Raw genomic sequence first — 13,791 nt, forward strand, 5'->3', positions numbered from 1 at the left:
CATTTCAAGTAGTATTTTGTCAGCTGTAGATATATTGGTGGAAGCTAGTATTTTTACATGATTGTTACTACAACTAAAATTAAATTAATGAAGACCGATGTCTTTGAGAAGGATCCCATATTTCTTTATGGATTAAATTTTACCTGCAAATATGAATCTGATTTAATTTTCCTCTGCTTATCTTATTAGTCTTTTTAAAATATTTTCATCTTTTAGTCTTTTCCCAACTAGTTATATCATGGCTAGAGTAGAATGGTAACCATAAGTTATAAGCTGGACTGAAGGTGGATATAACTTGACTTCATTTAACCAGTACCTTTCAACATTACTCAGAGCTGCTGGATACCCATGCACATGCCCATGCCCATTAGCAGGCATTTTGACTAACATTTCGACTGGTGATTCTCTAAGGTTTTCAATACAGTGTAACCTCAGTTATTTGAATGCTACGAATGATGTCAGGGTTCTCTTTATCCAGGGAATCAGAAGTTCAGCTAAACACACATGTTTGTGGTGTACTTAAAGAAGAATGAATCAATAGCGTAATTATAACAGGGCATTTCAGATCATTGAAGTTACACTGTATTGTTATTTTGTATCTTCTGAAATATGAAGAAGAATGTAAATCAGAAAACCTTAGAGATCTGCTCCATATTGAATAAAAACAAACTTACCTTTTCCTCATAGGCAGATTACCCGCTCCAGCCTTGAACCAGTGGTGTTGTGGATGTCAACAACCCGGTGTCCACTGGGGTGTCTCATTGGAGCGGGAAGTTGGCGATTGCAGGGCAGTAAATTCAGGCATCAATAAAAGACAGAGGTAAGACAGTCTTAAGGTTAGCTGAAATGCCTGCTAATGCTATTTGGTGTGCGAATCCAGCTGCTCTTAGAAAAGTTGCCAGGCCCTTGGTTAAATCTTATAGTTCACTTTGGAATTACAATCTCTCACCGAAGTATAAACTCCATGAATAAGAAAAATGTGACTTTGAACAGCTACAAAAACAGTCATTATAACTAAAAGGGGCAATCGCGTGTCAGATAACAACATACTGCCATTGTCAGAACCAAATAGATAATCTTTCAAACTCCTAAAGAAAGCAGTCTTTTTCTCATCAGTTTGGTCATAAAATTGTTATTACTGTTTTTATTTTTCTCTGTAGTTGTGTATATAGCTTTGTGTGGAGATTGCTCTGTTTCAGTTATCTAAATATATTTTAAAGTGGAGGTTTCTATTATTTGGATAATTTTCATTTTTTAATCTCTTGCATCATTTAACAGGTGGCAGATACAGTACTTTATTAAAAATTCACTAGGTTAAAACAAATATTCAGAAGTATTACTTGATTATATAGTGAAATATCTGGTAAAGTTTACTGAAACTGTCATTACCAGATTTATTTGATTTAGAAATTTATTTATGGTATTCATAATATATTCTATGACTATACAATATGTTTTGAAACTATGTAAAAAAATTGCTTAGGGATTCACTTAGATTTTATTGCCACTAAATATATTTTTTATATGTCACATATTTCAAAAGAGTAATTCCAGTTTTATAATAGGATGGTATTAAGTCTCAAGAGTGTTGAATTAATTTGTTGAAGCTGAGAGTGTATTTTAGAAAGTGAAATATTATATAATTATAATTTTCCAAGGATATCAACCTTATGTCTGTCTTTTGGATCTCAGTAGAACTTGCAACATTTCCACAGAGGAAAGACCAATCAGCCATAAAATTTATTAAGAGTTCTTAATATTACTTTACGTCACAATGTGAACCTTCAAAAAAGAACTTGTCTTTTTAACCTATTTCAATTAATGTAAAACTAAGAGACACCCTGCTGTAATTCTTGGTATCTTGGTTGCATTTTGAAGTAGTTCTCTTAAGTTTTAGTAAATTCAGCCACAAAATATTTGACTATCTAACACCAAGCCACGTGCTGTGGGAGTGTAACGTAAGATACAGTGCTGTACTTCTCTTTCTTTCGGAATTGTTTCTTAGATTTAGAGGAGGCAGTGCAAAGAGGATTTACAGGCTTTGAGCCATACATCCTAGGGCTCCCTCTATGGCTCAGTCATGTACTTGCCCTTCGACCTTGGACAGTTGGTTTAATCATGTGAACCTCAGTTTTCTTGGTAATATTTGTAACAGTAACAAACTTCTGCTGAGTGTTTGCTGTTTTAAGTGCTGTTCATCTATTAATTCACTTCATCCTCAGACCAACTGTGAAGTAGGTTCACTATAATTCCCATTTACAAATGAGGAAACTTGGGAAAAGAAAGGTTAATAGGTAACTTGTGCAAGTCCCTGAAGCAACTAAGTGTTGAAGCTGAGTATTTGAACCCAAGCAGTGAAATTCCAGAGCCCACACTATGTTTCATAGCCTTTCAGCCATGACATGGGATAGATGATATTTTCTCATAAGATTATTGTGAGGAGTAAATGCGATAACATAAGTATCTAGTAATGGTAATAGTGAGTGGTAATATTATCACTTTTCATAAAATGTTGTATTTAACTTTTCTGTAAACATTATGTATTATCTTTTTTGTTCCCTTGGGTTTTTTGGTTTTTTTTTTTTTCTTTTTAGACCTGACCAGAAATTTAATGAACATATTAAGGATGATAAAGGTGAAGACTTTCAGAAACGATATATCCTCAAGAGAGATAACTCTAGCTTTGACAAAGATGATAACCAGGTAACCTAGCACAATTAGAGCATTTTTTTTCTTTAATATCTATTTTTATTAAAGTATAGTCAGTTTACAATGTTGTGTCAGTTTCTGGTGTACAACATGATGCTTCAGTCATATAGGAACATACATATATTCGTTTTCATATTATTTTCACCATAAGTTACTACAAGATATTGAATACAGTTCACTGTGCTAAACAGTGTGAACTTGTTTATCAGATTTTGTGAGAATCCTCCTGTATTTTGAAGTGAGAGACACTCTGCCAGAGTTCAGTAGGTGTTTTGTGCAATTCAGGGGTTCGTAGATACAATTCTTGGTGTGTTTGTGAGAGAGGGTGAGCTGTGAGTCCCTATACTCCGCCATCTTGGCACCTATCCAATTAGAGCATTTTTAGAGGTGCTGGATTTATACTAGCAGGTCATTTTTCCAAAAATTAACTGTGCTCTTTTCTTTAGATGAGAATACGTTTGAAAGATGATAGAAGAAGCAAATCTATAGAAGAAAGAGAAGAAGAATACCAGAGAGCTAGAGACCGAATTTTTTCCCAAGATGTATGTGCTGACTTAGATTAGTTCTTTGTGTTTAAATGTATGCTAATTGCATTGTAGGGGCTCACTCCTTTCATCTATTGATTACATTTACTTTTAACCATTTTCATTACATATAAAGTCCCCTTTTAGAAATATTACAGTCTGTCTTGTTCGTGTTAACTATTTATGTTTATAATATTCAACAAATCTTATTGATCATATCCATGGACACTTGCAATAATTTATCTCCCAAACAACCCTATATACAGGAGATGCTATCACTGCTTTTACTTTACAGGTTAGGAAACTGAGGCTCCAGGAGGCTCACTAAGTAAGATAGACAAATATCATATAACTTAAAAGTGACGGTTTGGATTTCAGCCCAGGTCTTCTGAATTCAGAGCCTAACCTAGATGTATTTCTCTCTCAGTTTGTAAGATGAATGAGGTCTCCACCCTCGATGCGTATTCGGATAATGACAGCATGGTGTATGATTTGTATAGAGAAGTGAAGGTAAAATAGGGAACACAGCAGAGAAGCACCAGGGACTATGGGACATGGCACAGAAGCACCACAAACTAGAATGGAGGAGTGAGGGAGAGAGTCAGCTGACAAGAAGTTACCTGAAGGAGTGAAGTGTTCCTTGTCGAGGGTCAGCATCCGCAGGAGCCCAGTGATAAAGGAAAACGTGACACATGGGGAATTGAAAGATCCAGAGTAGCTGGATTGTAGCCTGGGTGAGAGGAAATGAGGGCCATTTCAGTTGGAGAAATAAGCAGAAAACAGACAACTTGCCCCTGAAAGCGAGTTTAGGTAGTTGGGCTTTTTATACAGCAGGGGTCAGCAAACTTTTTCTATAAATGGACAAATAATGAGTATTTTAGGCTTTTCAAGCCACACAGGCTTTATTGCAACAACTCAAATCTGCCTTGTTAATATGAAAGCAGCCATAGATAATAAATGAACGAACATGGCTGTGTTTCACTGAATCTTTATTTATAAAAACAGGTAGCTAGCTATAGTTTGCTGACCCCTGTGCTGGAATATCAAGGAGCTATTAAGGAGGGAAGAGGCATGAGCAGATTGTTGGTTTAGAGAGATTGCTGTGGCGTCTGCTGTTTAAATTGGATGAAAGGAGTGCAACTGGTAGCTGGAAAACTAGTTAGAAGACCGTTGATACAAGCAAAAATGATGGTCGCCTGAGTTAGGTTCATAGCCCCAGAGGAGTTTGGCTGGAAGCTGCGTTGAGGCATAGCTGATTGTTCATGGCTACAGCCGCTGCCAAAGCACAGGTTATCAAAATGTTTGTTGAGTGAATGAAGGGGAATCTACACTGGTGTATACCTTAAATATACAGTAATGAAAATGAGTTCACTAGTTGGGGAGAATATTTGAGTTTCTCAGACAATTTGTACAAACATGAATGGCTTCAAAATGTATATCTTTTAAAAGTAAGATAGTGTCTCCAAGCCAAAAAAAATTTCACTATCATTTATTTGTATACCTTATCACCATGTTTGATTTTTTTCTCAGGGGGGTACTACTTTTGAAATATTATTACACATGATTTTTGCTGTCATCATTGGTTTACAGATGACATTATTTGACAAATGCTTAACTTTTTATTTCTGTTCTTTCTTTCTAGTCCCTGTGTTCCCAAGAGAATTATATTATTGACAAAAGGTGAGGGACTTTTTAACATTTATTTTGGTAAGTGTCTTACTGACGCTAATAAAAATAAAAATGTTTCATTAAAATGCCAACAGACTCCAAGACGAGGATGCTAGTAGCACCCAGCAGAGGCGCCAGATATTTAGGTATTGGAAGCATGTTTTCATGCAGTACACAGTATTGAAAATTTAAAGCATTTTTTTCCTTTATTGTTTCCCCTTTTGTCTCTGTTAGATTTTCAAAGTTTTATTTCTAAATTACAGAGTTAATAAAGATGCTTCAGGGCGATCAACAAATAGCCATCAAAGCAGCACTGAAAATGAGCTGAAGTACTCTGACCCCCGACCTTGGAGCAGCACAGATTCAGACAGCTCTCTCCGAAACTTCAAGCCCGCTGTAACCAAAGCCAGCAGCTTCAGTGGAATTTCAGTTCTGACAAGAGGTGATAGTTCTGGAAGCAGCAAAAGCGTAGGCAGGCTTTCAAAAACAGGTATAAATATCTGTGTAGAACTGTGCAGTCAGAACATTAGTTTCCCTCATGTTGTCTTAGCTCTTTTTTTTTTTTAAATCATGTGGCTTCTGTAATTATCCTAAAATAGAAGATTCCTACCAGGAGTACATTGAGCACCTCCAGAATACTTGAGGTAACATGTTTATTGACATTAGGATTTATTCTCCGTGCAAGAGAGATTTATAAACATCAGTTAAAATAAGAATTCTCTACTGCAACATAAACTTACATCAGGCTGGTCATCTCTTGTTTGAGTGCCCAGAAGTGATTGGAAATTCTTCATTGCTTGGTTATAGCTGGAAGAAATGGTTTCTCACCTAGGATTGGTTAACATTGATTGCATTTTCATGATAAAGTTCTTCACTTGCCATTCAAAAATGGATAAAATTGCTGTGAAGTTTTTGAGGATTTTAAAAACTGAGGGAAAATATTTCAACATAATTAATATGAACAAGTAGAAATTTCAGTAACATTCTTATTCTCCTAGCTTCTTTGCTTTTAGGTGACATAACATTTGGGCTCATAGCATTTTCTGTTTTCACTGTCACTAACTGGCTTTAGTACTAAAGCTCACATCTCTTTTAGGATCCTCTCACATCTTTATTTTTATCCCAAAATAAGTATGAAAATTAGCAGAAATGGCTCTCTTTATCCTTTTTGGGTAAAGCCTAAACATGGTTTTATACAAAGAACAATGAAGGGAGAGATGTAAATTTGAAGGTGACAGTATTTTTTAAATATCTGTGAATTCAGTGCTTTAAATTGCTAAGGTTTGTGAATTACACTTGTCACCTTTTTGACTTATAATGTAGATATTTAAAATGTGTTAGTGTATATGATAGAATATTGCTATGTTGCTAAAGACAGATAAATTATATGAATATAAGAAATATGCATATGTACCAAATATGCACTTACTTGATAAATGACCTCTTAGTCATCGTAACAGGAAAAAACTACTCATGTGTCATGAGAAAGCCATTTGGTAATACAACCAAATTAAAACATTTTAAGAACGTGTTCTATTTATAATCTGTATCATCTTCAGAGATGAAAAGAAATATTTAATTTCTTTTATTAGGAAAAATTATTTTTCATATAGTTCTTACAAATAGTCACTTTGGCACAACTTAAAATAGAAGTTATCCTTCAGAGGCAATCTGTATAGTGTGTCATATTTGTTCATTTCTTTCATTAAAAATTAATTGTCCGTCGCAGAATCAATTTTGTTATTCAAAATCTAATTAACTATTTACAACATCAAAATCTTTTCCTTTCTTCCATTGTCTCATTATCTTTTAGCCATTATACTGAAAATCAGTGACTTCTTCAGTCTCTGTGTAACAGAAAATTAAGTAGACTGGAGGCATATAAACAATTAAAAATAAATTATCAAATTACTTTATTAAGTACAGTGAGAAATAAATTTTAAGCCAGTAAGTACTTGGAATATTTTTATACTATCTTTGTCCCTTGCTATGATAAAAATTGAAAGTTGGTTTTATGAGTTTGAGCTGAAAATGGAAGTCTGCAATGAAACTTGATAGTTATTTCTCTTCATAGAGAATTTATCATTTTTGTTATTTCTACACTACTCTTAATCTTTCTGTGTTCTTATAGATGAGGGGTTTCTGATATGAGGTTTTGGGCATTTGGCTGTGCTAAGTTCTTAGTCCTGGGGGAAAATTATAATCTGTATATTCCTAGGTGTTAATCTAAAAGGTAAAAATGTACATAACTTTGTCCTTTTGGGAATGTGAGTAATGTGGTTTTTGTGGCTGTCTGTGCTGATGTTATTGCAGACTTTCTTAAGTTGCATGCTTTGGCTCTGACTCCTCTGACAACTTATGTGATCAGTTTTGCTCTATTAAACTTGTTCTTGGTGGGGAGGGGAAGCAAAATTGTACAGTAAATGAAAAATAGCTGATGCTTTTGTGTGTTAACTGCATGTTATGCAATGTGAATTTTATTGTTACGTATTTAAAACCTGCGTTTTTATATGAGGTTTAAAAAAAATCCCTATTTTTCATTACTCCTCCCCTAGGTTCTGAGTCTTCTGGTAGTGTAGGGTCATCTACGGGCTCTCTCTCTCACATCCAGCAGCCTCTTCCAGGTACAGCTCTCAGCCAGTCTTCTCATGGCGCACCTGTCGTCTATCCAACTGTCAGCACTCATAGTTCTCTTTCCTTTGATGGTGGCCTAAATGGGCAAGTCGCATCTCCTAGCACTAGCTTCTTTTTGCTTCCCTTGGAAGCGGCAGGCATACCACCTGGCAGTATTCTGATCAACCCACAAACAGGTTGGTATCCAGAAAAAGGTGTTTATTTCAGTTTCGATATCAGGAGTTATCTGGAAATGAAAGAGTACATATTAAATGTATTATCTTATGTGCCTTGTCAACTTTTTATTTTTCCTGAGTGATTAGCATTTTCCCTAGAACTTCAATAAAAACACTTTATGCTAGAGAATGTTAAAAGACATTTATATCAGAAATTTATATCAGTATTTTTCACTGTGTGACATCCATGACATCATCTTTCAGGTTAAATAATTAAAAAATGATTCATTCCCCAAAAATGGGACAACCACCTTTGAAGGAGCTTTATTTGATAAAATAATTTGATCCTGAGGAAAAGAATATGCATCTCATGAAGGAAAATGTTAATAGCTCTTGTTATGTAATGCAGTGGGAAGAACCTATAAGTAATTGTCCTTGTGAACATGATAATTCCTTATGAATATGGTAATTCTACTGAAGAAAAGCTAAAGAACATGTTGTTATTAGTGAAAGAAAATAGGTAGTCCTTATGAATTAATATTAATAACACTTATTCTTTGCAATTAGATAGTAATTTGTATTTATTGAGCATTTACTATGTGTCATGTAATGTATTAGGTGCTTTAAATACATTATTTATAACAACCCTCTTAGGTAGGTGAAATCTGTATTTACAAATAAGGAAACTGAACCTCAGATTAAGAAACTGCAGTCATAATACTTTTCATTCTGTATATTTGCAAAAATGACTTATTGAAAATAAAAATTTTTTGTAAGTCACGGGTCATCTGGGTCTCTAATCAAAATAACATAGCCCATTATGTTAAGATAATGAGAACAACCTTAAATCATTTGATACCTTTCTTAAATATTCACATAAAATTTAGCTGTTGTAGTCATATCAGCCTGGTAGTAGTTGGACAAGGAAAATAAGGCAAGAATGTCAGGGTCTCTGAGTGTTCCTGAAACTTTCCTTTTGTTTGTTGTAAAAAAAACAAAAGAGGGGGAAAAAAAAAACCATGGCTTGGGACTCGTTACCTTCAGATTTTATTTGCATCTCTTTTTTAAATAAAGTACTTAAACTTTTGTTTCTATTGTAAGAATTTAATTAGCATGAATCTGACTCTTCAGAAATTCAGTTTTTGCTTTATAACACTTCTAATCCTTCAAGTCTATTATATTACTAAACTTCCTGTTTTCCTAGAACAGGATATAACATGACATAATATTTTAGTATTTTCTATTTTTCATTCAAAACATATTACTTAATAGCTTTTTGGTAACATGAAGATTCAGTTGAGTATGAAATGATAAAGTAACTAATCAACCTGGTATTGAATTGTATACTTAATTTTAAGTTAGTCCAAAAGTGATCTCTTTGCTTTTTGTGAACAGAGTGACAACATGTCTAACTTTTTCATAGTCCTTAAGTTACTTTAAAACATGCTTTCACTCAAGTCTTCTCTACTATTTTTTTCCCCAGAATTATTTAACAATCAACAAATACCCAGCATGATTTGCTTTTACTTAACTTTTAACCATCACATAAATTATCAGGAAACTAACTGATGAAAATAATTTGACTTTGGAGAGCTTTTCCCACTTAATAGCGATGAAACAGTGTATTCTTCTTTCCCAATTGTTACTTTATTCTATGGTACAAGTTTATTTTTAAAAAAAAGAGAGAGTGGTTTTTCCATGAAAGGAAAGATGTTTTAAAGGCAATTTGACACTATTATTCAGTCAACTTTCTCTTATTTTGTATTTAGTTTACTTTATTTTTATTCATCCTAAATGAGTATCATAGTCAATGATCACTTTATTCCACATAGTCCTTTTTTTTTTTTTTTTAATTCACTGTGTAGTAAGGAAAAATACTAATCTTTGAATCTGTTTCTATGTACATTGAAAAAAAAATTCTAGAAGAAGGTATCCAAGTTGTTAACTATAAAGTTATGAGGAATTTATTTTCATTTTAAACTGTATTTGTTGTTTATTTTCCCACAATAAAAATATTACTTTGTATAATAAAAAAAAAGTTGTTTAAAATGTTTGTGTAGAGAAAGTGATTAAAATTTATTTTACTTAGTTACATAAAATATTCCTCCAATAATTGGTAACCAGTAAGAGTAAGCCTCAGAATCAATATTAAAGTTATCTCTTGTTTTCTTTCTTACCTATGAATAAAGCTGGATACAATGAATAAAAAGAAACTATTTTAGAAAAATGTTTAGAATTTTAAAAATTATTTTCAACTTTTAACATATTAGAAGTTATAAAATAAGGACACTGCCATCAAGTCCACAATTTGAAATTTGAAGTTATCAACCATTTTAATTTTCACCAAGTTTTAGTCTTACTAGTTAAATATATGCAGTGTGACCTATAAATTAGATATTTCCCACCACTTAACAGGCTCTAAGTGAGAAATTTTCAGCATCCCAAAGTCAAGTTGTTTTTTTGTTTTTTCTCTTAAAACTGAAATGTGTTCTATCACTACAGGAACACAATCCTGTAACTTAATCCCTTGAGCAAGAAGTGCTTCAGAATTGAGTTTTTCAGAAAAACACTGTGTACTGGGTATTATAAAATAACTTAAACAGGATCTAAAGCTTGCCCTCCATAGTAAAACACTGCAGCAAAACTTTTGAATATTTACTCTAAATGGGAAATACAAAGATTATTAATAGCCTCATGTAAGGTCAGACTTCTTCTAAGAAAAGCTTTTGGTCTTCAGAAACTTGAGGCTTTTGGAATTGTGAATAAGAATTGAAAATGTGTTGTAAGTTTCTGTCGGATGACCTATTTTCAGTCTCCGTTGTAAATTAGTTTTTTCTTCCTTTTTAAATTTTTCAGGTCAGCCCTTCATAAACCCAGATGGGAGTCCAGTTGTGTATAATCCTCCTATGACTCAACCACCAGTTAGAACCCAAGTGCCTGGACCTCCACAGCCACCTCTGCCACCCCCACCACCTCAACAACAAGCAGCTAATCACATTTTCTCACAGGTGCACATATCCACGATTACATAATGCTAAGTTCACCTGCTTTGCATATTTGGGACTAAGTTCACTAATTATAATTGAGATAGCCCAAGTAAGTATCTTTTAGAACTTTAATATTCTCCACCAGTGATGTCCCACTCAGTACTCGTAGAGGAGAGGTTAACTTCAAGGGCTTTTCTGCTAATGAATACAGAATGTATATTGGAAAGAAGGGAAATTTTTATCTCATGAGCCTGTGTGGTGAGTATTTTATCCCTATTTCACAATAGCAAGAGATAGACAAGAGAAAAGAGAAAAAAAAATGAAAAACTAAGATTGTTCATTATCCCAGTGAGCAAAATGAGTTGTGTTATACATTCTTGCTGAATTTACTTGTACCAGTGTACACTCCTACTTTCATTCTATCTTTGAAAGTTTGGGTAATATATCAAAAAAAAAATGTGTACAGTTATTTATACCTCTTTGTCCCTGGAAGATGATCTAAATATTCCACTGGTGAGAACATGCAGAGTAATTTTCTGTGAAAGGAGTGTAGTGATAAACTTGAACTGGAGACATTTCACTAGTTTTGTTCACAGATTATATTATTTGTACTGCAGGGGTGAAAAATGTATGAGCAGTTTGATAAAGATATCAGATATTTTTGAACTCATGAAAATAATTGTTGTTCTGACAATTAAGACTCCTAGTAGGCAACTTGAGAAGTAGGCAAGGCAACTTCTCAAAAGTAGGACTTCTAGGTTTTTCATGCACTTCTAAGACTGTACAAATGAATTCATATATGTAGAGGAAATTGCCTAAAACTGCTAAAACTGTTCCCATAGATTCCCATACCCAGTTCCCAGCCTCATTTGATTACCTATACTCAGGTACATATTAGGCTACATCAGCTCCCTCCCAGGCTTTCTCTGCCTTGGTTTCATTCAACTTGGTCATGAAGTTTTTCTCTTTAATTTGCTATCATGTAATCATCTTTGCAGTGCTGTATGTTTCACCAGGAACTTTATAGGGCTGATTTCATTTGATTTAGTGCAGTGGAAATAAGGTTAGTCTGGCAGCTTCAAAAAAATCTAAGGACTTATCTATGGTTACATATTTCAGAGTTAGAAATAGTTTTCTCTGGTACAGTTTTAAGAGACAATCCAAATGAAGGTGTAGGCAGCTAACTTTAGAAATGATGTCTTAATAGACTATAATTTGAAATCTTAGGGTGTGCATTAAACGCAATGGCTGGTTTTCCTGGCGTTGTTTCAAGTGTTTTCTGGTAATTCATCATCAAATACAGAAATAGAGAACTGATGAACAAATGATATTCAGTAACTATCTTTTTCACACTGAGATAATCCATGTATGAAATTTCAAACAGCCAAACAAAATAATGCTGTGATTTCCAAAGCCTTCAGATGGACTGCATTCTTGAAACCAGTCACTTTAAGTGGGTGTTGTTTTGCAGCCAGTTACAATTTAAGTAGGAGAAAGGAAATGTTAAGCCTTTTTCTTTTCTAAGTGGTGTCAGAATTTCACTTTGATCAGCCAGTCTTCTAGCCCACATTTTTCTTATTACCTCTTGACACGCTGGCAGACATTAATTCATACCCTCAGTGCTCATGGTACTCTGCTTCCTTTTATTCCCCAGCAGACTGAAGCTTTTGTCTCATCTGACACTTACATAGTAGGTCAGGTTGTCTGGAAGAAAGTTATGTCTTAATGCTTGTCTGACTTAATAACACATCGAATAGCGTGTACTTGGCAGTTCTCAAGCTGCTGCACCTCTTTCAGTGTGGTGTGTGCTGTCTTCCGTTGGGAAGCCTGCTAATTTCTAGTCAGCAGGTTAGTGAGGAACCGATGGCTACTCTGTAGATCTTTCAGCTTTTACTTTTTTTAGTCCTTTAACTCTAGGGTTTTTTGTGTGTGTGTGGAATTCTAAACTAATCTAAGCCTTTCTCTGTTTTTTTAGAAATTATTGTATTGATTTTATGGTAGAAAGGCAACGCATCATTATACATCTTAGTCATAAGAATTTATCTTTATTTAGATTATTTCCCAAGTAATTTTATTTAATTTTGCATTTTTAAAATATATTCTTTGGAAATATTGTCCAGAAGGAGATTCATGTATATACATTTTAACCAAAAATGGGAGTTTTCATTAAATTACTTGGGTTCTGTATACAGGGTACTTAATTTCCCTTAACCTTATTGCCACCTATAAAGTGGATTATGATAGTCATTAAACCAACATGTATATTACCCCTTTGTAATAAACTGTAGTCCAGTAAGATTGTGAGACTAAATGCCAGCGTTAACCTGTAGATGGCCAGCTGTATTCCCTAAGATTTAGAAATGATTGAAACTTTTTTCATTTTTTTAAACACCTGTTTTTTGAGTGCCCTTGGCAAAAGTGAAACTTATATATATATATATATATATTTTTTTTTTTTCCCCTGAAATGCAGGAGTATTTCGTTAGTGAAAAAAAATTTTTTTTTCAGGTAACTGTAGTGGACCCTTGAACAACACAGGTTTGAACTGTAGAGGTCCACTTACACACAGATTTTTTTCACTAAATACATCTGTGATGGTTGAAACCGTGGCATGGAATCACAGGAATGGAGGAACTACAGATACGGGGCTGACCATAAGCTATACACAGATTTTTGACTGTGCAGAGGATCGGCACCCCAAATGCTGAGTTGCTCAAAGGCCAAGTGTAGTTCCTCAGCAACTGATATTCTCTCCATAAAATTTTTTAGTTAGAAGAAAAATGTGTTTATCTTCCTTATACAGAAGAGATCTGTTTGTATGCATATGCATGTGCTTATATGTATGTGTGTGTTTTCTTTAGGCCTTTTGGGGGGAGGGGTTATTCGGTTTATTTATTTATTTATTTGATGGCAGTACTGGGGCTTGAACCCTGGACCTCATGCATGCTAAGCATGTGCTCTGCCACTGAGCTATACCCTCCCCTCAAGGCCATTATTCTTAATGGTGCTCACAGTATATTTTTCTTTAAAAATTGCTAAATTTAGTCACGTTAGTCCCTAAAGGGTTATCTAATCATGCCGTATCAAATAGAAAGGATACTTGGCATAGATACT

The 13,791-nt window shown here is 34.1% G+C and overlaps 1 protein-coding gene across 15 annotated transcripts in view; it reads left to right on the forward strand.

Moving 5' to 3' along the window:
• R3HDM1 (R3H domain containing 1) overlaps positions 1-13,791 on the forward strand; it is a 141,455-nt gene that overhangs the window by 89,744 nt on the left and 37,920 nt on the right. For 8 of the 15 annotated variants that reach the window (XM_032479366.1, XM_032479352.1, XM_032479351.1 and 5 more), the window contains 7 exons: positions 2,595-2,703; positions 3,156-3,251; positions 4,876-4,913; positions 4,997-5,047; positions 5,165-5,391; positions 7,457-7,711; positions 10,547-10,698. In XM_032479366.1, the coding sequence (XP_032335257.1) occupies positions 2,595-2,703; positions 3,156-3,251; positions 4,876-4,913; positions 4,997-5,047; positions 5,165-5,391; positions 7,457-7,711; positions 10,547-10,698 (928 nt within the window). The remainder of the gene's footprint in view (positions 1-2,594; positions 2,704-3,155; positions 3,252-4,875; positions 4,914-4,996; positions 5,048-5,164; positions 5,392-7,456; positions 7,712-10,546; positions 10,699-13,791) is intronic. The other 7 variants (XM_032479360.1, XM_032479362.1, XM_032479354.1 and 4 more) reach the window with 6 other exon arrangements.

Source organism: Camelus ferus, chromosome 5 (genome assembly GCF_009834535.1).
Source record: "Camelus ferus isolate YT-003-E chromosome 5, BCGSAC_Cfer_1.0, whole genome shotgun sequence".
Taxonomy (NCBI): Eukaryota; Metazoa; Chordata; class Mammalia; order Artiodactyla; family Camelidae; genus Camelus; species Camelus ferus.